Genomic DNA, 27,277 nt, shown 5'->3' on the forward strand with positions numbered 1-27,277 from the left:
GATAATAAATAAATAATAATAATATTCCTGGCGGCACAGTGGCACAGTGGTTAGCGCGGTTGCCTCACAGCAAGAAGGTCCTGGGTTCAAGCCCCAAGGGTTGTCCAACCTTGGGGGTCGTCCTAGGTCGCCTCCCCGTGTCTGCGTGGGTATCCTCTGGTGCTCCGGTTTCCTCCCATAGCCCAAAGACATGTAAGTCAGGTGAATCAGACATACTAAAATTGTCCCTAGGTGAGAATGTGTCGGCCCTGTGATGGCCTGGCGGCCTGTCCAGGGTGTCTCCCCGCCTGTTTCCCAATGACTGCTGGGACCAAATTCGGATAAACAGCTTGGATGGATGGATGGATATTCCTATGGCAGATTAATTATAAGAAATAACTAACTTTTCTAGAAATTAACCTGTGCAACAAAGTTTAACTCTGCAACTCATCATGATACTGTTTTACGTTCTTTGATGTTAGTGCTGAAATCTGTGATCCCCCCAATCTGTTCCTCCCTCTGACAACGAGAACTACAAACAAGGTGTGGCAGCTGCTGTCACTCATGCACTGTCAGCAGTAAACACTTTCCACCCTTGTAAAAATAGATCCTCTGACTTACACTAACGCAGTGTATTACAAACTGCATCAAGGCGGCACAGTGGCCCAGTAGTTTGCACTGTTGCTTCACAGCAAGAAGGTCCTGGGTTCGAACCCCAGGCCATCCCAGCTCCTTTCTGTGTGGAGTTTGCATGTTCTCCCCGTGTCTGTGTGGGTTTCCTCCGGGTGCTCCGGTTTCCTCCCACCATCAAAAAGCTATGCATGTTAGGGTTAATACTGCTGTCTGTGCCCCTGAGCAAGGCAATGGAAAGAAGAACTGGAGTTGGTCTCCAGGTGCTGCAGCTGCCCACAGCTCCTATACAATAGGATGGGTTAAATGCAAAGAACAAATTCGTTCTAAGAATACAATGTCGAATAAAGTGGCTTTCATTTAACTATATGAGGCCACTGTAGGACTGTGATATTTGTAATCCTATGGTTTGACACTATATAGTATATATATATATAGTATATATATACACTACCGTTCAAAAGTTTGGGATCACCCAAACAATTTTGTGTTTTCCATGAAAAGTCACACTTATTCACCACCATATGTTGTGAAATGAATAGAAAATAGAGTCAAGACATTGACAAGGTTAGAAATAATGATTTGTATTTGAAATAAGATTTTTTTTACATCAAACTTTGCTTTCGTCAAAGAATCCTCCATTTGCAGCAATTACAGCATTGCAGACCTTTGGCATTCTAGCTGTTAATTTGTTGAGGTAATCTGGAGAAATTGCACCCCACGCTTCCAGAAGCAGCTCCCACAAGTTGGATTGGTTGGATGGGCACTTCTTTGAGCAGATTGAGTTTCTGGAGCATCACATTTGTGGGGTCAATTAAACGCTCAAAATGGCCAGAAAAAGAGAACTTTCATCTGAAACTCGACAGTCTATTCTTGTTCTTAGAAATGAAGGCTATTCCATGCGAGAAATTGCTAAGAAATTGAAGATTTCCTACACCGGTGTGTACTACTCCCTTCAGAGGACAGCACAAACAGGCTCTAACCAGAGTAGAAAAAGAAGTGGGAGGCCGCGTTGCACAACTGAGCAAGAAGATAAGTACATTAGAGTCTCTAGTTTGAGAAACAGACGCCTCACAGGTCCCCAACTGGCATCTTCATTAAATAGTACCTGTTAGAGCCTGTTTGTGCTGTCCTCTGAAGGGAGTAGTACACACCGGTGTAGGAAATCTTCAATTTCTTAGCAATTTCTCGCATGGAATAGCCTTCATTTCTAAGAACAAGAATAGACTGTCGAGTTTCAGATGAAAGTTCTCTTTTTCTGGCCATTTTTAGCGTTTAATTGACCCCACAAATGTGATGCTCCAGAAACTCAATCTGCTCAAAGAAGTGCCCATCCAACCAATCCAACTTGTGGGAGCTGCTTCTGGAAGCGTGGGGTGCAATTTCTCCAGATTACCTCAACAAATTAACAGCTAGAATGCCAAAGGTCTGCAATGCTGTAATTGCTGCAAATGGAGGATTCTTTGACGAAAGCAAAGTTTGATGTAAAAAAAATCTTATTTCAAATACAAATCATTATTTCTAACCTTGTCAATGTCTTGACTCTATTTTCTATTCATTTCACAACATATGGTGGTGAATAAGTGTGACTTTTCATGGAAAACACGAAATTGTTTGGGTGATCCCAAACTTTTGAACGGTAGTGTATATATACATATAGTCTCCTTCACAGTCTCCGCGGCCAAGATAAACCACTCGAATAACAATCGGGTTCTGTTGACTTCTTTATTATTTCTCCGGCCAAACGGCACGGTCTGGAACAATACCAACTCAGCGTACCATTCCCTTAAACCATGCCCACTCTCTCTCCTCCGCGCGTCCCCCACCAGGGACACTCCTCGGCACGAAAACAAAACGGTCAAAACCCGTATAACCACGAAACACTGACTAACAATACATGTGATATTACCCATGCATTCCCCATTTTTAAAATAACTAATACCAGAACATTATTTAATCCTGAACTCATCTTAACCTTACGTATTGATTGTCTAATTGGTCGATTACCTGTGCAGCAGAGGTGTCGCCACACTGTCATCATGTTTCAGTCCTTTCTCCTGCCTGAGTAGGGACGTGTGTGCTGCTGCACCAGTGTGTGTCCTACCTAGGGGAAAATGTCAACAGTGGTATGTGGAGAGAGTGTCCAACCATGGCAAAGCTGCCAGTTGCTGTTATGTAACCCGACTCCGTGTTCCAGATGCATAAAATAAAAACCAACAAATGGAAATAAATATTTAAACATAAACAGAACAACTGGGAGGAGACCCCGGGGTAGACCCAGAACTCGCTGGGGGGGACTACATGTTCAATCCGACCTGGGAACGTCTTGGGATCCCCCAGGAGGAGCTGGAGGGCGTTGCTGGGGAGAAGGACGTCTGGAGTGCCCTACTTAGCTTGCCGCCACCGCGACCCGACCCCGGAGAAGCGGCTGATGTTGAGATGCGATGAGATGAAACAGAACATTGTGTTGTCTTTGTAACACTTTGCAGACCTTTTTCCTATGCCAGTTTGGCTACAGGGGTGTTTGTCAGCACTGTTACTGTGTCAGTGACCTCTGCTTCTGCAGGTGGGGTATCGGGCGGGGGGGGGCGGAGGGGTAGTTCTGATGCCCTTTTTAAACCAGTGCGGTCAGCCCTCATGTGCTTCAGTTAATGTCACCTCCACTTCCTAATTCTTATCGCTCTGCTGTAACAGTCGGATAGGCCACGGGGTCTGACAGCCCTTACAAAGCTGAAGGAAGTGAGAAACTTCCACATGGAAAAGGCGATTAACAGCTCAATGCCCATAGGACAGAGGCAGGGAGGAGAGAATGGAGAATGTCTAGAGATGAGAGTGGGACAAGGAGGATGGGAGTGAAAGACGAGGCGTATTACCTTTTCATGATTCAAAGCAGGGGGAGCCGTGAGGAGTTTAGCGGATATAAAGCCAGCATAAAAATATGTGTAACCAGCCGGCACCGACGACGTTGTTTCCGAATGTCCGGAATCACGAATCCCTGGATGCTTCTTTCTCCCCATAATGACAGAGGAGATGCAGAGAGTGGAAAGGAATGGGGGGGGGGGGGTAAGTCAGAGAGAGAGAGAGAGCGAGATGAAAGAGGAAGGAAATGGGAAAAAGCTAAAGGAAGATAGGGGCAGAGTCAAAGAAGTGAAAAGGAAGCTCCTTGTGCAAAACAGAGAACAGTTGGGGAGAGAGAGAGAGAGAGAGAGAGAGAGAGAGAGAGAGAGAGAGAGAGAGAGAGAGAGAGAGAGAGAGAGAGAGAGGAGGGGAGATAAATAAAGGGCTGTTATCAGACTGAGATCTGCCAGTCAGTACCATCTCACAGATACAGATACAGCCGCCACGCTGATTCTATCTCTCGCCAAAAGATTAAAAACCACTGAAACAAGCGAGCCACACGTCATCGAAGATAGACAAAGACGGAGGGAGTAAAACTTTCCTCCACACTGAACGAGATGGAGCGATAAGGGAGGGAGACGCGTGCCCGGGACTTTGTTATAGAGTCATCACTCAGCGGCCCCTCTGCTGACATTTACTCTCGAGTGTGGTAGCAGGAAACCAGGTGTTACTGAGAGAGAGAGAAAGAAAGAGAGGGAGAGAGAGAGAGAGAGACATCCGTCCCTGACACCAACTTCTGCAGCCTCTCTCTGCCTTATCAACACCTTTTTCACATCCACAGCCTTTCATTAGAAGCATCCTTTGGGCCTGTGTGGCACAACCACACAAAGAGTACTAAACCCGAAGGGTGAAGCTGTTTCAAAGTTTGTCATCCATTTATTGACCCCTTACAAAAAGTTGTCATCTCTGGGCGCAAATCCAAAAATGCAACAGACCTGGGGAAAATCTGGGATCCTCGTAGTCAGGTAATATTTTTCTGCACAGATAAGAGATTTAAACTGCTGCCTATGGTTAATTTTTTTGTGCGTGTGGGCAGCATCATGCACCTTTGAGTGTATGAGTCTTTGGCGGCGTGCTTGATGAATCCGCTGTCAATGGGATATGGCGATTCAGCTGTGCTATTAGCATGAATGATTCCAGCCCACGGCGAGGCTAGCACCTCCACTTTATGATCACGGTGACAGAGTGATAGAGAGAGAGCGAGAGAGCGAGAAGGGGGGGAGGAGAGGTGATTAGGTGATTATGATGAAACACAAGTTAGTGTGAAACGGCATGACTTTCAAATCAGGAAGTTTCTTTAATTGGATCCTTAAGAGTTATGGTGAAAGGAAAGAACTGGTGAATTGGTATAATCAGGTTAGCCTTCGCTTTCAGTAAATCCTGTGTTGGAGCCGAGCATACAAGAAAACACACAAACACACACAAGTGTATGCACATGCATGTGCACACATACACAATGAAACACACAAGTGCATGCACGTGCATGCACACACACACACACACACACACACACACACACACACACACACACACACACACACACACACACACAAATACCTACACTGCATTCATATTCTCCATGGTGTGGAGACAGGCTTTAGCTCAGCCCGGGCTGGAGGTGAAATTAATGACCCTCACTATCAATTTAGCCTTTTCATTCTCCTAGCCATATCCCATAGTTAATCGAGGAAGTTCACCGGCAGCGGTCACATTCTCTGCCTCATCCATTCACACACACACGCACATATATAACCAAACTAAAAGAGAGCGAGAGAGAGAAAGACAGAAAGAGAGAGCGAGAAAAGAGTGAATGAGTGTGTTTGAGAGAGAGAAATGCTGAGGAATTTGGGCGTATCTTTCCACCCTGAGAAAAGGGTCAGAGCTTCACCAACCGTCTCTAATGACAGGAGAGAAAACCTGCCATTTCTGGTGCTGACCTAAGACGCAATCAACAGTCCTTGCACGGTTCACCGCACCGCTGATCTTACGCTCACTTTAACATTTAACCACCCGTCCTTGCCGTTCTTAATGACCTCTTGATAATCCACACTAATCAAGACATGATCAAACAATCCCTGTATGAGTTCACATTGAGACATCACCCAATGATCTCGGCACGATCAAACACTCAGACGCCGGCCAACAATCCCTGCAAGGGGTTCAAGAGGCCGGGCAGATTTATGTGTGAGCGGGGATTGCTTAACCTAATGTATTCTGTCCTGGAGACCAGCGCGGGCCACTGGGATTGTGAGAGGAATAGCAATGACTGTCTCTGTGGACAGGCAGATAGGAAAAGACCCTCACTGCACTGCATTAACTTTTAATTATGAGTTTCTGGAAGATGCAATTATTACATCCAGCCATCTGAGAGAGGAGACGCATCGGAGTTGCACAACCAGACTGTCTGTCTGTCTGGCAGTATCCCCCCCCCCATTTTCCCCAAGTTTTTCTTTCCTTTTTCCCTTTTTGTTGCGAGCACACGATGCCACATATCATCACATGCTACATTTCTGAGGTGATGAAATTTTTCAACGATGTGTCTATCCGACTCTCTTACTCAACGTTTTTTCTTTATCCTCTCTCTCTCTCTCTCTCTCTCTCTCTCTCTCTCTCTCTCTCCAAAGATTCCTCTCCAATACTTCCTTCACCGGGGCCACAGGCTTTGTCCAAGTTGACGCCAACCTCTCCCGGGTCCTCTCCTCACAGCTGTTCCACGTCTGGAGTTTAAAACGCGGTGCTCTGGGCCAGCCGGCCTGGGTGACGGTGGGCCAGTGGACGCGGGGCAGACTTGACCTGGAGGGGGGCGTCCTGGGTCTGGGCGGGGGGCTGTGGTTCGGGGGCAGCCTGGGACACGGCCAGGGGGCGGGGGTGAGGGGAGGAGACGGCCAGGGGGATGGTGGTTCAGGAGGACGCTGGAGGCCGGGGCTGTCCTTGGAGGGACACCGTCTGAGGGTGGTGACATTGGTGGAGCACCCGTTTGTCTTTACGCGCGAGGTGGACGAGGAGGGTCTTTGTCCGGCCGGTCAGTTGTGTCTGGATCCCCGAACCAACCGCTCCGATGTCCTCCAGAACCTCTTCAACCAGCTACACAGCCCCAACACCACAGCGGCAGACTGGGAGGGGGATGGTGAGTTATATTTAGTCTTTACAGAGTGTGTGAGTGGTTTACTGACATTCTCGAGGACAAGAGAGAATTTATTTCACGGTGAAAAACAAGAGTAAACAAAAAAAGCTAAATTCCGTGTGTGCCCTTGTGTACCCAGGATGTAACGGTACATGAATCCGTACCATTCATGGCACGCATGTTTGGCACGCATGTTTACGGAGCGACCGCAGCGTTGTTTTAACCACCGCACGTGCAGAACTTTGGTGTGTGCAGAATTTAATTTAAAACTCCAATGTCTGCCCCCAGCAACTCTTGCAAAGGGCCAGATGTTGTACGTTCAGACACGCACTAAGCATGCACACACGCACCCCACCTAGAGATTGCAGGTAATTTAGCACAGCGCAGCCTCATAGTTATGGCAAACGCAGATAAACCAGCACTTAGTGTCAGCAGATCTGCCCTTTCTGCAAACAACGTAGACAATTTCATTTTTTCTATATAAAAAAAAAAACATGAAAATAAAATTAATCTCAGTACAAGCTGAGACTGTTGCACAGTCCTAATGTGAAGCCGACTTCAAAAGCGAGGTACCTACCGAACCGTGATCTCTGTGTACCATCACCCCCCTCGTGTGCACATCCATTATCAAAGCTGCACCCGCTAACTTGTTGGGTTTCAGCAATGTCTTTTATTTCAATTGTCGCAAAGACCTCCGAGGGGCTTTTTTCCCCTTCATAGTGTAGCAACAACATATGTGCATTTATTTACAAGCCATAGCTCAGAAGTCGATCACGGAAGAAGGGAAGCAAAAGCCGGGTTCAGGCAAAGGAAAGTCAAATTTTAATATTTATGTGTGCCATGAAATAATCTCTACATTTCCCAGGTGATGCCCTGCCTGGTGGCAGACAAAACGCACAGTGGAAATAAAGCCTCACAGGGAACTGATCTGACAGGCAATGGTGTCATTCTCCCACAGCCGTCACACAATGTCACCAATTGAATATAACGATGACACGTTAAAGCAATCACAGTTATGAATGAAGGAGTAAGGCCTGCACGCTAAATTGCTCCCAAAAACTAATTCATTTGCAATGTTTCGATCAGTAATGATCTAACTGATTTGTTTTGCAATTTTTCTCTTGCACCTTAATGATATTTTCTGGATGTGCACATACATCGTTCCTTTTCTAAAGCAATAGCAGTTACCTAGTCCTGCTTTATTACTGCAGTTCTCATCATTGATTGGTGATTTTAATTGAGACTATTGTCTCAATTAAAATCATGCATTCTGAGAATTGTGTACAAATAGTTGTGTAATAGTGGCAGGCTGTACACCACAGTACTTGAAACTGAATACACTACTTATCACATAAAAATTCACATTAAGGTAAAATTTGATAAATATATAACGGTATATCGTTTATACATATATGCATACATAAATACATACATACATGCATGCATGCATGCGTGCATGTATGCATGCGTGCGTGCATGTATGCATACACACATAAATAAATACACACACAGGCCTGCATACTGTACCTGACATGGGGTGCATCATCACCTGTATTCACCGTTACATTATTTATGACCTATCTACAGTCTAAGACCTAGAGATACTGCATTGCAGTTATAACAGTATGTGATCCTTCAACAAGCGGCACTCAACAGCCACACTACTGATTTCATACAAGTTATCAAGGAGTAAGAGGGCAAAAGGGCGGGTCTGATTTACCTAATATACTCCTTACAAGAAGTCAACATTTGATTTTACGAAAGAGCACTTGCTCTAGTTCAGTTGTGTCTGAGCTTCAGGACTATCGATTTTTGCCGTGCACCGCTGCTAAAGAGGAATTACACTGAACAGTAAAAGCCGAGATGTTGTTTAGTTTTGTGAATGCTTTAAACCAACTCTTAAAGGACCTTCACAGCAGCTGTAGACAGAGCTAAGATTATGTTTGTCTTAACAATATGGTAAATAAGGAGTCGCATTAAATGGATGTGCAGGTTAAATTGGGGGTATTCTTCAAAGATTTTCTGCAGTATTTATGCCACCTTATTCCAGAGACTGCCGACTGCAGATTTAAGACATATTTGTGTGTGTGTGTGTGTGTGTGTGTGTGTGTGTGTGTGTGTGTGTGTGTGTGTGTGTGTGTGTGTGTGTGTGTGTAAAGTCACAAAACGGTCTGCCCAAATTTCACGGCATTTCTTCCCAAAGACCTCAGAGGAGACCCAACCTTGAGTATGAGGGGGCAGAAGTGGGACATTATGCACGCCGAGTTTATCATACAGCCTTGAGACCAAAACAACCATTTTGATGGTGGGAGATCTCTCCAACTAACAAGACGCTTGTGTGTCTCTCAGTCTGTCTGTCAGCAACTTAACAACCATTTTGATGGTGGGAGATCTCTCCAACTAACAAGACGCTTGTGTGTCTCTCAGTCTGTCTGTCAGCAACTTAACAGGAAAAAAGCTGCAGCAAACAAGGTGAATAGTTCAGGAAATGAGATGAGGACAGGTCTTAAATGACCCGATTAAAATGTGGATGTAACTGGGTCAAGGTGACGGTCGAGGTCACAGCAAGGGAAACCGTTTTTCGCTTTTCATAAATGGCTCAATTGTCGACGTTCTAGTTCAAAGATACACTCCTATCTATTGCTCCAGTGAGAAATGTGTTGTAGTGAAGCTCTGTAGAGGTCAAAGTTCAGGCAAAGGGTTTGCGGTGTGGCACCACTTGTTTGTATGGGAGGATATGGATTAGTTAACCTGAGTGTAAACTTCTCTTCGTGACTGGAGTGTATTTCAAAGGGGCAATCAATAAGGGACTGTGGCTGCTCAGTCTGCAAATAGCAATTGCTATATAGAGCATATGGGGGATGGGCAACATGATCCAGAAAGGGCTGGCGTGGGTGCAGGTCTTTGTTCCAACCAAGCAGTTACACACCTGATTCTATTAGTCAACCAACAGTCTTTGCTAAGGACCTTCATTTGTAGACTCAGGTGTGTAACTGCTTGGTTAGAACAAAGACCTGCACCCACGCCAGCCCTTTCTGGATCACGTTGTCCATCCCTATTAAGATAGTCTGGCGGCACAGTGGCCCAGTGGTTAGTGCTGTTGCCTCACAGCAAAAAGGTCCTGGGTTCGAACCCCAGGCCGTCCCAGGTCCTTTCTGTGTGGAGTTTGCATGTTCTCCTCGTACCTGCGTGGGTTTTCTACGGGTGCTCCGGTTTCCTCCCACCATCAAAAAGACATGCGTGTTAGGGTTACTACTCCTGTCTGTGCCCTTGAGCAAGGCAATGGAAAGAAGAACTGGAGTTGATCCCCGCATGCTGCACGACGGCTGCCCACTGCTCCTAGCTACACAGCTAGGATGGGTTGAATGCAGAGAGTACATTTCATTTGTATGTATGTACAAAATGACTAATAAAGAGTATTCTACTCTGTTCTATTCAGAAGACATGTAGACTTATGTAAAAGAAAAGAAAATATAAACTTTACCGTCATCAGTCAGAAAGTCAAGTCAATTTGTATAGCCCAATATCACAAATTATAAGTTTGCCTCAAGGGGCCTTACAGCAACACAACAGCCTGTCCTTAGACCCTTGCGTCGGATAAGGAACAACTCCCTAACAAAAACTTTAACGGGGAGAAAAACTAGGAAGCAACCTCAAGGAGAGCAAGAGACAAAGCACATTTTAATACTGTCAGTTTTGTTTTGTTTTTAATCCCGCCTGGACCATTGGCTCTGCATACCTTTATATTTTGATTTTCATTGTTTTGGACAAGAAAGAAGGGTTGTTTTATTCAGATGGTACCGTGAATCATAAAAATGGATAGATTCCTGTGATCAGAACGTTGAGCAGAGGACTCGGAAACGTCCCTGAGGGCAACTCTGGCTTAAGCTATTCTCTTATACGCTCGTCAGTGCAGTGTCATTAGCATTTCAAACCAGTAAATAATCCATCACACTAGCAGTGCCTAACCTATAGCTGTGGGAATCACGATGACAGTTTCTGTTCACAACTACGTAAATAGCCAGCTGGCATGTTTTACACATCAAGGAAGCACATCTGTTGCATTTCCTTTCCCTCTCTCCTCCACTGTTTACCTTTTCCCACCTGTCTCAGCCAGGAGCAATTGGCCCAACTGGTGTGCAGAGGTATCTTTTCCTGGAGGGATAAAAAGCAACGCTTCATTCTGACCTCGCAATCTCCCGTTGAATTAGGTTATGCATTCTAGAGGCTTAAAAGTTACATACTCTGTTCATAAAGGTCAAAGGTTATGAAACCTTTTCAGCCTGGGAGCTTTTGCAAAAAAAAAGTGTCCCAGCTTGGATCAAGGCTCATTAAAAATGATACTGATACTCCTGTGATGTAGGGAGCTGTTCGAAACGGACCGGTGACATTTTTCAAGATCCTTAGTCAACAGCTGGATGCAAATTCCCACAAGTGCAACTTGTGCATTTCTAAAAGAATGTCCTTTATTTATGCATATTCCCTTGAACTAAATAATTTTCACACCATCATCATTTTTTATTGTGTGTGTGTGTGTGTGTGTGTGTGTGTGTTTTGGGTTTTTTTGCCTCGCAGACCTCCCGGAGGATTTGAGGAAGTGTTGCTATGGTTATTGCATTGACCTACTGGAGAAGCTGGCGGAGGACATGGGCTTCGCCTTCGACCTCTACATAGTTGGGGATGGGAAGTACGGGGCGCTGAGCGGGTCGGGACGCTGGACGGGGCTGGTGGGGGATCTGCTGAGCGGAACCGCTGACATGGCCGTCACCTCGTTCTCCATCAACTCCGCCAGGAGCAGAGTCATCGATTTCACCTCGCCCTTCTACTCCACCAGCCTGGGCATTCTGGTGAGGTCGTGATTAGTTAGCTGGGCTTAGGCGTTTGGTTTGGCTTTAACTGCTTTGAGAATATGCTCGTCTGGGTACGTCCTTTTATTTAAAAAAAACAAAACAAAAAAAAAGTTTTTCTGTCTGGCTGACACCACTTCAACATGGTCAGACAATATGGTCTGGCTCCATTTCATTCCACCCTCCCACCCCTCTCTTCCAGACCCCGTGGAGAGGAGCAGCAGATCATTGGAAGTCAATTTGCTGAGTTCTGAGTGTGCTTTGCTAATTATGAGGGTTGAAATTAGCAGTATGAGTTTCTAATGAGTATGTGAAGCAGTTTGAGAGGACTTCTCATGTATAATCCTCAAATATCAAGTCAAGTCAATTTCATTTGTATAGCCCAATATCGCAAATTACAAAATGTCCTGCAGATTCTCCCTTTTTTCGATAACCGCCTCCACTGTGATTGACATATTGAAATGAATAATTCAATCGGACTAAATATCTGAATGAAAGACATATTCACTGTTTGACAAAGTGACACGTGCCCTTTTAAAATGACTGATGACGGGGCGTCCGGGTAGTGTAGCGGTCTATTCCATTGCCTACCAACACGGGGATCACCGGTTCGAATCCCCGTGTTACCTGCGGCTTGGTCGGGCATCCGTATAGAAACAATTGGCCGAGTCTGCGGGTGGGAAGCTGGATGTGGGTATGTGTCCTGGTCACTGCACTAGCACCTCCTCTGGTCAGTCGGGGCGCCTGTTCGGGGGGGACAGGGAACTAGGGGGAATGGCGTGATCCTCCCAAGCGCCACATCCCCCTGGCGAAACTCCTCACTATCGGGTGAAAAGAAGCAGCTGCCGACTCCACATGTATCGGAAGAAGCATGTGGTAGTCTGTATCCCTCCTCCGATCGGCAGAGGGGGTGGAGCAGCGACCGGGACGGCTCAGAAAATAAGGTAATTGGCCAAGTATAATTGGGGAGAAGAAAAAAAAAAAGGGGGGGGATCCCAAAAAAAAAAAAAAAAAGACTGATGGCTCACAATGAAAACAAATCGTGGGACCTTGTTAAATGACAGCGTAGGTACCTTACCTTGCTGGTTGATTAAACTGTTACAGACATTGTTAGAGACGTGAGCGCTCTCAGATAGAATATTTGTTCCATAATGTATGAGTTTTGGTTTGACATGGACTCACAATGTCTAGCCAGTGTCTCTCTGTCAGAATCAAAATTAGACAAAGAATATATCTATCTAAGAAAAACAGAGGTCGGAGTGCTACGCGGAGTCTTTTGAACAATTTGATCTTGAAACTCGTGCTCTTTTGTAAAGGCTGTGGAGATATGATCAAAAAGAAAAGAAACAAGGGCACACGGCTTTGAAGTGGAGAATCCAAGAAAGCCTTTAATAGAGCATGGAAAAGAAAGTTAAAAACAAGAGGATCGGGCGTCCGGGTAGCATAGCAGTCTATTCCGTTGCCTACCAACACGGGGATCGCCAGTTCGAATCCCCGTGTTACCTCCGGCTTGGTCGAGCGTCCCTACAGACACAATTGGCCGTGTCTGTGGGTGGGAAGCCGGATGTGGGTATGTGTTCTGGTCGCTGCACTAGCGCCTCCTCTGGTCGGTCGGGGCACCTGTTCAGGGGGAGGGGGAACTGGGGGGGGGGGGATAGCGTGATCCTCCCACGCGCTACGTCCCCCTGGCAAAACTCCTCACTGTCAGGTGAAAAGAAGCAGCTGGCTACTCCACATGTGGTAGTCTGCAGCCCTCCCCGGATCGGCAGAGGGGGTGGAGCAGCAACTGGGACGACTCGGAAGAGTGGGGTAATTGGCCAGGTACAATTGGAGAGAAAAAAAAAGGGGGGGTGGACCTACATGTTGCAGCAATATTGGCCTTCTTCAGGACACAAACTGGTGTCACAAACAGGAAGTGAAACAGGGTATAAGCAACAGCCCCAGGAAAAGGGTGGGTGGAGCCTACCAACAGGTCATGTGACAAACAGCTGACATAAACAAAAAGACAAAAAGTACTTAGACACTTAGAATGACAATTAATAAATCGATTGACACATAGGCCCACTTGTTTTTACATTTTTTGCCATGCTCTATTAAAGGTTTTCTTAAATTTTTCACTTCAAAACAGTCTGCCCTTGTTTCTTTTCCTTTTCCTTTGGACTATCTATCTATCTGTCAAGATATCTGTCCATCTATCCGTCTATCTGTCTATCCGTCTATCCATCTATCTATCTGTCGGTCTGTGAGAATTAAATTACTGAAACCATTATCCACCTCAGAGCAGTCTTCTGTATATTTTCAGTACTGATTCTGATTTCCTCCCAGGTGCGTAGCCACGACACGGCGGCCCCCATCGGAGCCTTCATGTGGCCCCTCCACTGGTCCATGTGGGTAGGGATCTTTGTCACGCTGCACCTCACCGCGCTCTTCCTCACCCTTTATGAATGGAACAGCCCCTTCGGCATGACCCCGCACGGCAGGAACAGGCTCCGCGTCTTCTCCTATTCCTCCGCCCTGAATCTCTGCTACGCCATACTGTTCGGACGCACAGTCGCCACAAAGGTAAAGCCACGCTCTAGTCCCCCTGTCCATGCAGAAATGGCAGTAAGGTTTTATTGGATGGTACTTTGCTGCTGGCTGATGTACAAAACCTTGAATTAGAGTCAAGGGACTAAAAAAAAAAAAATGCATGCTACCAGTGTACTTCATTAAGTATATTGGTATTTGGTACATTCAAATCCACACTAAAGACTCCTCACGGGACTGCAACGTCAAGCTAGTGACCAAAATAACCAACAGATATAAGAGGTGCTTTTTTCGTTAGGGTGAACGTTAAGTGTATACAGCGATGGGAGCATAAAGGGAGGAAAAGAGAGGGGCACCGAGGTGCTAGAGATGACACAGGAGAGAAGAGTTCAAGATGGAGAGTCGTACAGAGAGAGAGGGAGATGACAGAGCTGGCCGCTGACAGGGAAAAGATGGATAGGGGAGAGGTTAAGTAGGTAGGCAGAGATGAAATAGGGGAGTTACGCAGGGAAGAAAGGGAGGATATAAAATACACACACCCAGGAAGGGGAGGGGAAAGGCCAAGTGGGCCAACAGTAAAGGAAGGAGTTATGAGGAGGATGAAAGTGGTGGAGGTAGGACTGGGGGAATAGGAAGGGGGGGGTGAGGAGCAGTTAACGTGCCCAATTAATCAGACACCCTGTTTGGAAATGGGTGAGGGAGGGGCCGGGGGACGAATGCGGGTGAGCGGGAACGTGTTTTTAAAAAAAAAAGCATCTGGAATCAGTTTTGCTCATACCGTACATGTTTGTAAGACATGGTGGACACGTGTAAAGCGAGACATGTGCATTTATTTATGGTCTCCCTGCCTTTATGTAATTCTGAAACACATCGGACTCCACAGAGAGGGAGTCTGGCAGAGACATACTGGGAGAGAGGGGGAAGGTTAAGTGGGTAGGCAGAGACAGAGACAGTAAAAGACAGAGGGAGATTTGGAGGTCGGTTGACAGAGGATCACACAAAGGGGAAAGGGATGTGTTGAGCTTTAGACGGAGAGAGCAGGGTGATGGCTGGTACACGGGGAGAGAGGGAACGAGAGAGACGGAGACAAATAAGGATCGCTCTCCGCGGTGCTGAATGGTGTGGCTGTGTAAATGCGAACTGCTATCCGTAGTGCTGAAGATAAATGGAAGTCTAATTCCCATTATGCTGATCAGTGTCCCAGGCGAATTTCCATGTCAACGAATGAAAAGTAAAGAGGGGAAACATTCTCATTTCCTTTAAAGAGGAAAAAACAATTTCTTTTCTTTGCACTTTCATTTCATTTTGACTTTGGTCTGTGTGTGTCTGTGTGTGTGTATATATATATATATATATATATATATATATATATATATATATACGTATGTATTAAAGTGTACGCCTGCGGTGGCAGCATTCTTCAGAAACCTGTCACATATGACTGATGGCGTTCCGCCCACAGTCACACCGCCACACAAGACTGAGTGCAGCATTGATGAGAAACAGCTCTGCCCTCTTTTTTTTTAAATTATTGACATCTTGTGCCAACTCCCATGATTAAGATAACCCAACTTATTCCGGTTCTTCAAATTTTCATGTGACAAATTCAGATGAATTTCTGAATCATCATTTGCTTAAATTATTTCTCTCTCCACTACCCCTGCCTTCTAGTCAGCAGCCAGTCTGACAGAATATTAGATTAAACCCCTTGTAGTACTCTGGCACTGCCTTTAAAGAAAGCAGGGCAAATGACTATGGTGTCAGGGTGGGCTTGATCTTTTCCAGCTTTTATTGTCATAATAATAGTAATTGATAGTGTTGCACTTTTCTAAGAAACAGGGTTGTGTGTGTGTGTGTATGCGCTAAGCATCTGGTTAACGGGTGAGGGAAAATTCTGTGTTGAATAAAAAAAAATTTCTTTTTAAATCCCTGGTTTATGTAAGGGCCACGTGTGAGAGTGTGTCTGTGTGTTTGACTTACAGTAGCTAATGCCAAATGGTGGGGCTGGGGACACGGTAACTGAAAGGTCACAGATATGAGCCATGCCACAGCCATTTATTCCATCAAATTGACCTTGTGCAAGACTGAAGAATGCTCACCCACTGATATCAAAATGCCCACACCAGAGAAATCAATTGCTCAAGTGGCATTGACTCATACTGAACCTATTCAAGCTGGATGTGTAGTGTTAACAAGGTGTAGGGACCGGCGCTGCCCTTGGACTACAATACCCATGACTCCCTGCTCAACGTCACAGGTGATCCCCACCCACCATCTCGTCTTACACCGTAATAATATTGGTTACAGTAATACGGTATCACGTGACGCAATTTCACCCATAAAACCACGGCGGATTTGAAATTCGCTCTCTCAACTGTGCACCCCAAAAGCATTCAGAGATGCCCTCTCTGCAAAAGGACAGAGGAACAAAGGACCATGTGTCCTCACAGTACAGCTGGCCAGTTTTATTGGAAGATAACCTAGTCTTGTTCCTGCGCTAATCAGCTGTTGTAACCAGTTAAGTTTTCCTGCAAGACACATAGTTTCCACAGAAAGAGAAAGCGAAAGGATCCCTTTTTATTTCTTAAACGTCAACGCAGTCGCAACCCAGACTCCTTCGAGGTCATCGGGTGATGGACGGAGCATTGAGGATTTTCAACTCATGAGCTGCCACATTATACAAAAAAAAGAAAAGAGACTATTTTTCGCAGAGCCACGTTTCGATGCCAGACAACCAGATAGAGACACTGTTGCCCAATCCCAATGTCCACACTCACAGACTTTGAGGTGCATTCCCACTAAATCCATGAGGAGTTAGGGCTGTCCCACTGTCAAATCATTTGCTAGATGGACCTTCTACTTTTCTTTTGTTACTTTTGGTTTCTTTTATTTCCTGCCTTGGTAGATAGATTGTGCATGCGATCTCTCGCTCTCTCTCTCTCACTTATCATACTCCTTTGCTGCATGCCATCTTGCCTGCACGGCCTTTCTCCCACAAACATTTCCTCTCTCCTGTGAGCAGCAGCATGCACACACATGCACACACACACACACACACACACACACAAACACAAAGTAATATTATGAGGCTGTGCAAATATTGTAGACAACAATCAGCCAAAACATTAAAACCACTGACAGGTGAAGTGAATAACATTGATTATCTCGTTACATCCCACAGAAGAGCTACTGTAGCTCAATTTGCTGAAAAAGTTAATACTGGCTATGATAGACAGGTGTGAGAACACAGCTTGCTACGTATGAGCCACAGACCACTATCATGACCCCATCACCACCATGACCCTTGTCCACCATCGAAAGCACCTACAATGGGTACATGAGTGTCAGAACTGGACCACGGAGCAATGCCAAAAGGTGGCCTGATCTGACGAATCATGTTTTCTTTCACATCATGTGGACAGCTGGGTGCGTGTGTGTCGTTAACCTGGGGAAGAGATGGCCCCAGGATGCACTATGGGAAGAAGGCAAGCAAGCGGAGGCAGTGTGATGCTCTGGGCAATGTTCTGCTGGGAAACCTTGGGTCCTGGAATTCATATGGATTTTACTTTGACACGTACCACCTAAAACCAATTACACCCCCTTCATGGCAACAGTATTCCCTGATGGCAGTGGCCTCTTATAGCAGGATAATGTGCCCTGCCACACTGCACACATTGTTCAGGAACGGTTTGAGGAACATGACAAAGATTTCAAGGTGTTGCCTGGGCCTCCAAATCCCCCAGATCTCAATCCGATCGAGCATCTGTGGGATGTGCTGGAAAAACAAGTCCGATCCATGGCGGCCCCACCTCGCAACTCACAGGAATTAAAGGATCTGCTGCTAACGTCTTGGTGCCAGATACCAGAGGACACCTTCAGAGGTCTTGTGAAGCCCATGCCTCGATGGGTCAGAGCTGTTTTGGTTGGCAAGAGGGGGGTCCTACACAATATTAGGCAGGTGGTTTTAATGTTTTGTCTGACTGGTGTATATTTGCACAGCTTCATAATATTACCTTTTGTGTCTTGATCGTTGTATTGCTGCTCATCATTGATTGTACCTGATCAGTATTAGCTAGATAATTATGGATAATGTGATAATACGGAGTGTCTGCTGTTGTCCATGGATGTATTGTGCTGCAGAGTTTAACACGCTGTACCTAAAACAAATTCCACCGGCCTTGGTCGTGTGGCTAATAAACAATCTATCTATCTATTAGTGTTGTTTAGCATTAGTCAATGTTTAATTGACTTCTAATAAATTGTTTTCATTGAAATAAGTCGTTTCCCCCCTGTTTTGCGACAGTATTCACTGACGCCATCCTCTGTCAACTAGGTACTCCAATTGGTGCAACGCTGATTATTCCATCAATTTTAGTATTTAATTAAGAACTATTAAACAATTCAACACCAAAATTGGTGGATAATAACCTTATGAGACTGATTTGATAACCCTGTTGCACTCACAAAGGTTAACAGAGATGGCATTGTGCAGAAAAACTGTTAACATAGCTGTCAATTATCCTTTGTTTCCCAGAAGTCTAAGTTGTTGACTTCATGGAAGATTTTGGTCCTCTTTGGATCGCTGAATAATGTTTATAAGACAAATTGTCTCAAAAGGAAAAGAAAATTATCCTTTTTTTTTCTTTTTTCAAAATTCACTGTTCAAAATTCACTGTTAGGTGCAACTGCTACTGATGATTGTTAATGCTCTTATCTTTTTCTCCCAAAAATACGGTTTGTGAGAGCGTGTGTTGCAGAAACACATTTAGCAAAAAAGCACCAGATTTGGCACATACATAGAGAATGATAGTGGAAGTCATTTCTAGCAACCGGCTTTCAGTGATTTTGCCTGTAGCCAAGTTGGCAAACACTTTCAAAATGGACCTGTATCTAAAAATGGTCTTTATGATACTCTAATGGAGTGTTTATTTGTTGTCTCCTTTGCATTCACTGCAAAAAGGGATGCTTGGACACACTCCAGTTAAATAAATTGTTATTATAATGTCAATGCTACTCCTTTCCCAAAGTACCTCTGCTCAGCATGGGTGGTTTACCGAAATGGCCTACCGGGCCCAGGTCCAGGGGCCCGGAGGGCTCAGGGGGCCCCTAAGCCAGAGCCTCTTCGTGAAGTCAGTGTTATTGACTTGGCATTTCTTGTCGCATAGTCAAAGGGCTTAGTTGCTTGACATCACACAGGCTTGTCAAGTCATTGCACTCCATTTCCCTCTTCAGTCCGCCATTGCCTCCACTCTTAACCAATTTCTGTGGGGGAGGGGATTTGATTTTCCCTAACCAATCACTAGAGACCAACGTATCCATCTGAAGCTGACATCTTCTTATTTATTTGAAAGTTTTTCCCCCTTTTTCTCCCAAATTGTATCCGGCCAATTACCCCATTCTTCCCAGCCATCCCGGTCGCTGCTCCACCCCCTCTGCCAATCCGGGGAGGACTGCAGACAACCACATGCTTCCTCCGATACACGTGGAGTCGCCAGCCGCTTCTTTTCACCTGACAGTGAGGAGTTTCACCAGGGGGACGTAGCGTGTGGGAGGATCACGCCACTCCCCTCAGTTCCCCCTCCCCCCCAAACAGGTGCCCCGACCGTCCAGAGGAGGCGCTAGTGCAGCGACCAGGACACATACCCACATTCGGCTTCCCACCCACAGACACAGCCAATTGTGTCTGTAGGGACGCCCAACCAAGCTGGAGGTAACCTGGGGATTCGAACTGGCGATCCCTGTGTTGACAGGCAACGGAATAGACCGCCATGCCACCCGGACGCCCTGAATCTAACATCTTTTTAAGTTGACACGGACGCGTAGCCATGGCAACATACTGGTTTTTCCGGAGATTTAAGAGTGGAGCAGAGCCAAGTAAAAACAAACTACAATATTGAGAAGACACGCCGTCTTGACAACTACTTGACAACAGCGTTAGTTCCACCCTTGATGCCGATTGGCAAATCGTCCCCCCTCCCCCCCGGTGCTCACTGGATAATTGCTTTTTCAACCAAGAGACCGCTGTTTTGTGTCATGATGCCAAACCAGAAGAATCAGTCAACTCAGTGGAGTGGGCGGATTCAAAGGTCTGGAGCCAGGCAAAGGGCTTAGTCATTCATGTCAATAACAGAGCCCCAAACGTCCTACTGAGAAACTGAAGGAAACTGCAGGCGAATGTGTGTCTTACTTAATATGCTGTTGGCGTTGATTGTGTGTATGTGCGCTGTAAATCATGCTGAAGTACATGTGAATTGAATTATTGTGCTGTTGGCTGCAAGTCAGTGTACCTGCTCTCCGAGGGGGGGGGGCCTTTTACCCGTTCGTGCCCAGGGGCCCACTGTCTCATTATCCGCCTATGCTGCTCTGATACAATCCGTGCAAAAAATATTTGGAACACTCTGAAAGCTTTGAAAAGCTGTATTTAAAAGCCTCGCTGCCTTCCTGTGCTTTGCTGAAAGGTAAAGCAATAATGGGTGAAAGCAAAAACTAGTTATAGTGTTGAATTCATTCAATTCTTTCATTCAAAGAGGATGTTATTTTCTCTAACAAATGCTTTTTCACAATGATTTCTACATCTACATTATGTGTTTCTTCGTTAATATGACTTTATTTGCCAGCATTCATTTATAAGTTTTAACATTTATACTAATTAGATTTTTTTTCTTTGTTGAGGCTCTGTTTTCATTTAGTTACGGCCATCAAATTAATTTCTATTTTCACATTTTTGTGATTTGTGGTGAGATGTTAATAGAAGAATCGTTTGAGTTTGCCTGCTAGGACTGATTTTTTTCTCACTTTTGTTAGTGCTTCGTTGTTATGTGCCAATTAAAGAGACCCAACTAATTTCCATTCTGCAGACACCGAAGTGTTGGACAGGACGTTTCCTAATGAACCTCTGGGCCATCTTCTGTCTGCTGGTGTTGTCCAGCTACACTGCCAACCTCGCAGCTGTCATGGTGGGGGAGAAGACCTTCGAGCAGGTCTCAGGGATTCACGACGACAAGGTTAGATCACACAACAAGGACACGGGCCTGCATACACCCTTCATCTGACCACACACACGTGCTCAGGCACATATGTACATTCAGGACACACAAACATATCTCTCTCTCTCTCTCTCTCTCTCTCTGTCATACACACACACACACTCTAACACAAACACAAGGACAAACTAGATTGAGCTCATACAGTCACCCTAGACCTACAGACATTGACATACTCGAACACACTGATCTTACTCACTAACAGGCTAGTGAGTAAGGGCTAGAATTATTCATCGAGGATTACTGCCGATTATTTCTCTAAGCCCCGAATGAAACACACGGTTGTAAGTGAATTTGATATGAGCGTAATCACGATAACCTCTTTCTCTCTATAATCATGATAACCTCTTTCTCTTTATCGCTTCCACTGCTTTCAACACCCACCCATATGCATACCCCCTCCCCCCTCCCCTCCCCATCCAACCGTCCTTGCACCAGCTGCACCACCCTTCCCTGGGCTTCCGGTTCGGGACGGTGAGGGAGAGCAGTGCCGAAGACTACATGAAAAAGAGTTTTCCGGAGATGCACGACTACATGAGACGCTTCAACCAGCCCACCACCCCCGAAGGCGTGCACATGTTAAAGTAGGACACACGCGCAAAGGTCCCCTCACATAAACATGAGTATAAATACACACCTGCAAATATTAGAAGAGTGCGAGATAGTTGGGAAGTGTGAGACCCTGGTGCCCTGGAGTTATCCCAGCTGACACGCGCGCAGGGACATACTCTTAATGCAATACTGTACCATACTTCCAGAATCTCGGTTGCAAAAAAAAATTATCGCCTCAAGGCACATCAGACATACAGAGTCGGCACCACAAAGTGCCGGTGAAGATGCTGAGATAGCACACGCGTGCTGACTGTGTGATACAGCCGAGACGGAACAAAGAAAGAGCTTGTTGGCGGGTGGAGGGGGAATGGTGGGGATGGTGAGAGGAGGGGAGGATGAAGGAGGCGTTTGTTTGGCGTGTGAGGCGGAGCAGAAGTGGGAGCCACAGCAGCAAAGAGCAGTGCAGGGAAACAGGGCAGAGGCTATAAAACACTGTTCTGGCAGAACCACTGACCCCAATACTACTCTCAAATCTCTCCCAAAAATATCTGGAAAAAAATAACAAACTTACAAGCACACACAAACACATATATGTTTGTATGCACAAGTGTTAACAGGTGCCCACAGACACACTCGCATACACCTGGGATCACGCATGAAAACTCTCTTGCTTTCCCCACACATGTAAATATAAGTGCCTACACACACACACAAATGCACGTGCTTGCGCGTGCTCATAAACACACAGCCATGCTCATAAACACACACATATACACACACACACACACACACACACACACACACACACACTTGCACAAACATTCCAAAGCCAAGCGTTGACCAACATCTGACCTTCTTCAGTCCCTAAAAAATAGTCTATACTCTTTTATATTTGACAGTTCTCACATAGACAGAGAAAAACAGCTTTCTGCATTGCTATCACAGCAAAGACTTTGTAAAGTCACCTTTTTGTTTTGCTGTCATGGTGAGCATCCATTCTGAATAACAAAACATTTTAGATAATTCGATCGGTCTGGCCTCGAATGGCATCATTCTGGCTGTCTCTGTGTGTTTTTGCGTGCACAGAGTGCAAATTATACAATGACAATGGGGGGGGGGGGGTCAAATTTTTTCTCCAGGGCATAAAGGGAACCCAGTACAGCTCAGGGTGTGTGCTTCGGTGAACTTAAGTCTTACAATCCTTACAGTATCGTGCTTGTTTAACATACAAACATTTAACATGCAGTCTGTAGGTGATGATAAATCCATTATACCAGCTCCTGGGACACGTACTACATAACAACTTTTGTAGTCAGGGGTCACCAACAAGGTATTCTAGAGCAAAACTGCCAGCAAGTCACACACACACACACACACACCAACAACAACAGTAGACCATAATTTCCACTCAAACATAGACCCACACAATACTGTACCAGAACTTTCTTTACTATCAGTATCCAACACTTTTTATTATAAGTCCTACTATATTAGTTTAGAACAGTAGGGTATTATTGTTCTGTATCTCATCAGTTTCTGAAAGTGCCATTTGCCTAAACATCTGGTATGATGGCATACATCTTTAAGTGCAGTCTCCTTTGTAACTCACCTCTTTGCTACTAGGTCCTGCCTGCTCACTGTCCTCCTGACCACCTCCTGCCTGCTGACTGTCATTTTGACCTCCCTCTGCTTCCTTAATACAACAGCACATAAATGTAAAACTCATCATCACCCATACTATCCAGTTCAGTATTAAGCCTGCAAGACAACCACAGAAAATAAGGCTCCATTAACATCTCTAAGTCCTAATTATTACAAGTTTAAACTTACTCTTTTTTTTTTAGCACCAAAAAAGTTTGGGATATCTCCTCTCCCCATGCTCGTGTTGACTCTGTGAATTAAAGCTAATCTGAGTTCAATAAAATAGTCATACATTTGAACTAATACAATTAATCAGCCTTCAGCACACATAAATATTATATATTGTTCAATTACCCAACCAGGTAACTCCCTGCCATCCTGATTCAAAACAAATGGGTGCCTATTATAAAAGCTAATATCAAAAAGGCAAAAGACTAACTAAACCACCGCAGCCACATAAAAGACTATTAAAATTACATAATGAACTCTATATTGATGTCAAAACATAACTACAACAGCTAATCCTCCATTGTCCCGCTGCTTATGACTGAGCACTGGTGTTAGCTAACATTAGATAATATGACATTTTACACTGGTAATGAAATACTGGAATGGCATCCAGCACTTTACCTGTGCCCCCGTCCATAGGGTTAGTGGTTGTGTCAGGAAGGGCATCCGACGTCAAATTTAGCCAAATCATTGGGCAGATTGACAAGACCACCATTGGTGCTGTGCCCTGGAAACCATCAAATTCGCTGTGGCGACCCCTGGGAAAAAGGGAACAAGCATAAAGACGAAATATTGGTAATGAAATGGCAAGCCATATGAAAAGCTAGCTAACTGTTTAGCCAACATTGGAAATGAAAGGGCGCACTATCAGCTAGCTAACATTAGTTAGCTAATGTTAAGTAAGGCAAATGTTAGCTCGAGCTAGCTAACGTTAGTTAGCTAAACTGTAACTTAAAGGTAGAACGAGGAGGATTTGTTGGTTGCAGTTGCAGTCCATCTACACCTAAAGGAGAAGACACACTCCTTCGAGGACAGCAACGTACACATTTTGGACAGAGAAGATAGATGGTTTGAAAGAGGGGTGAAGGAAGCCATCTATGCGAAACTGGAAAAACCATCCCTCAACAGAGGAGGAGGAGGTCTGCGACACCACCTATCTCCCACTTACAATGCCGTCCTTTCACCTCTACCCAGGAGACTCGAGAAGCCTAGCCTCCAAGAACAACAGTCGGTCACTAACGGCTCCAACCACTCTCATGACCACTGAATAATGAAGTCGAAACTAACAGACTAGCTTGGTCTTGTCAGAAAGGCACGAACCGAGGAAGCCTCTTGGATGAGAGGCGAAACGTCTTCAGGATATATACCAAGTCCAGTTGCACTTGATTCAACTCCTTTGGAGAGCCATGACCTGGATGAATGAGAACATTCACAGACATCTTGCGGTTTGAAAATACAACATTCAAAGTTGGCCCCGTACACCAAAAGCACGCACCCCTGACCGCTGCTGCCAGAAACACATCCCAGTGAACAGGCCAACTCCACGCCGCTCTTCACCGCCATCCTCTCCTTCAGTGCTCGCCAGCGGGTGAAAGCCGACCCCAGATTCACTCATTTTCAAACGAGCTTTGCCCGCTTATCGTTTCGCCTCGCTTTAAATATTTGCGTGTTTTCAGCGCTGTGTCCGCCATTGTCATAGTTTTCTCCTGGGTGCGCGCTTACGACCTCGATCTGGCACCTGCTCGCTACATTTTAATAGAGTCCCGCTGTCCAAAGGTTAACGCCCAGAGACGTCCTGTAAAATAAGAACACTTCGAAAATACAGGCAGAGGACAGGGTCTCTGCAAATACAGAAACTGCCACACGCGTCTAGTGAGTCATAAGTGTTGACTGAGAGGGATTATTTTGTATGAGTCAATAATGTCACGATCACGAATGAATAGGCTCGGTAGCCCTTGGCTGGTTAACGTTGTCGCCCGTGGTGCGGGAAATCCGGGTTCGCGTCCCGGACGCGGCGATTCCCGAACTGCCCCCGTACTCGCAACAATACATTGATTTTCAGGAAAATCCTACTAGTTCTGCCTCTAAGGCAAAAGTTATAAACTAGCTAACGTTAGCGTTCATCCGTAGACAATCTAATTCAAAAACTCAGAAGGTCAGAAAGTAACGTGTCTTAAACTAGCTAGATAGCTAGCAACTTACGTTAACCTACAGCGTCTCCATTAGCTTGCGCGACATACGTGAGCACAGACTTTAATGAGGATGCGAGCCACTGCGATGACGGGCGTAATGACGCAGGCAGACGAGATATTCATGTTAGGACGGTCAGTATGACTGTTTTGGATTTTCAAAGTTAAATAACTTTGTGGGGGGGGGATACAGACCTGCCGCTCCCTGAATTCTCCTAAAATTGCATATATTTGCATTTAAAATTAGTTTTAGATCAATTGTACAAAAAAAGTTGATAAGCTCTACCTAAAAAGACCATGAGCGGTCATCATAACCGCTCGTAATTTACGCGTGCGTATTTATCTCGACAGATTATAGTTTAAAAACCCCGCCCACTGTCGTTCTAGTAGTTTTTAAGCTCAGGTCGTTGCTTGGGACTGTTTCACTATCTATTTTCAGTTTTTTTTTGTTTTTTTTTTGTTTTGTTTTTTTTACATTGCACCTTTCACGTCTTGTTACATTTGTTAGATTAGCAATATGTGTTCTCCGTTTTCACCTTTTCAATTTTGCTATTAAGTTCGGCCATGTCTCTCTGAAGTTTAAATTGTTTAAAAATAGTATTAAAGTTGTTACAATGTTAATTTTGGTGTCAGTGGTTTCCTAATAGACATACTAACATATGCAATACATTAATATCTGAATGGGTATTTAACTTGACAGAATATAGAGTTTAAAAAACGGCGGTCATTTTGACCGCCCATGGTCGTTTTAGGTAGGAGTGAAATCCCAGTCCTTCTAACGTTAAGAAGTGTTATGGTCCACTTTAGGGGTGTCTGAAATCGTATTATAGGATTCTTCCAGGGAAATATATTTTAATATTTACGATTACAGGGAAGAATGATATATGTGCCCTGGATATCTCTGATCACTGTTGTATATTTTTTTTGATGTGTCAGCTCTTCCTGTACAACAGAAGAGCACTCGAATGCTCAAAAAACGCTTCATTTATAATAACACAATTGAAACCTTTCAGAAAACTGTAAATGAGTTGTCACCGTTCATGTCATCACAAACTGAGGATCTTGTGAACGACTTCAACTCAAAAATACGGAATATCTTTGACAACATTGCACCTGTTAAAATTAAAAACATAGAAAAACTAAAAGCCCCCTGGAGAAATGGAGTGGTTATTAGGCAGCGCAAGAGAGGCTGTCGCCAAGCAGAACAACAGTGGAGAAAGACTAAACTTTAGGTTCACCATGAAATTTACAAGGACAGACTGAACAAGTACTGCAAAAAATTAAACAAGCCAGTCTTTTTTCTTTAAAATCATTAATGAAAATATTAACAATAGTAAAGTGCTTTTCTCCACTATTTACCGACTTATTAATCCACCATCTCCAAACCCATCAGAAATGCTGTCCACTGAAAAATGTGAGCAATTCGCTACATTCTTCAATAACAAAATTATTGCCATTAGACAGAACATTAGTGCCTCAAGATCCAGTAATGAACCCACCCTCCAGTTCTCCAAAAATATCACTGGTGCCATGTCTCACTTTGACACTCTAGACCTTGAAAGTCTAAACAATATTTTTAGGCAGCTCGGGTCGTCCACCTGCTGCTTGGATCCCCTCCCTACCAAATTTTTTTTAAATGTTTTTAATTGCTTAGCACATGACGTTTTAGAAATTATTAACTACTCTCCTCAGGTAGGTATATTTCCTGCAGCACTTAAGACAGCTGTCATTAAACCACTTCTGAAGAAGAATAATTTTGATGCGACCGTTATTGCCAACTACGGGCCCATCTCCAATTTACCATTCCTCAGCAAAATCCTTGAAAAAAACAGTTTATTC

The 27,277-nt window shown here is 44.8% G+C and overlaps 1 protein-coding gene across 1 annotated transcript in view; it reads left to right on the forward strand.

Moving 5' to 3' along the window:
* Window positions 1-27,277, forward strand: part of LOC130126053 (glutamate receptor ionotropic, NMDA 3A-like) — a 91,906-nt gene that overhangs the window by 57,639 nt on the left and 6,990 nt on the right. Inside the window, exons 3-7 of the mRNA XM_056295420.1 lie at window positions 6,132-6,634; window positions 11,207-11,478; window positions 13,804-14,040; window positions 20,862-21,008; window positions 21,486-21,631. Of these exons, the coding sequence (XP_056151395.1) occupies window positions 6,132-6,634; window positions 11,207-11,478; window positions 13,804-14,040; window positions 20,862-21,008; window positions 21,486-21,631 (1,305 nt within the window). The remainder of the gene's footprint in view (window positions 1-6,131; window positions 6,635-11,206; window positions 11,479-13,803; window positions 14,041-20,861; window positions 21,009-21,485; window positions 21,632-27,277) is intronic.

This window comes from Lampris incognitus, chromosome 16, assembly GCF_029633865.1.
Source record: "Lampris incognitus isolate fLamInc1 chromosome 16, fLamInc1.hap2, whole genome shotgun sequence".
Taxonomy (NCBI): Eukaryota; Metazoa; Chordata; class Actinopteri; order Lampriformes; family Lampridae; genus Lampris; species Lampris incognitus.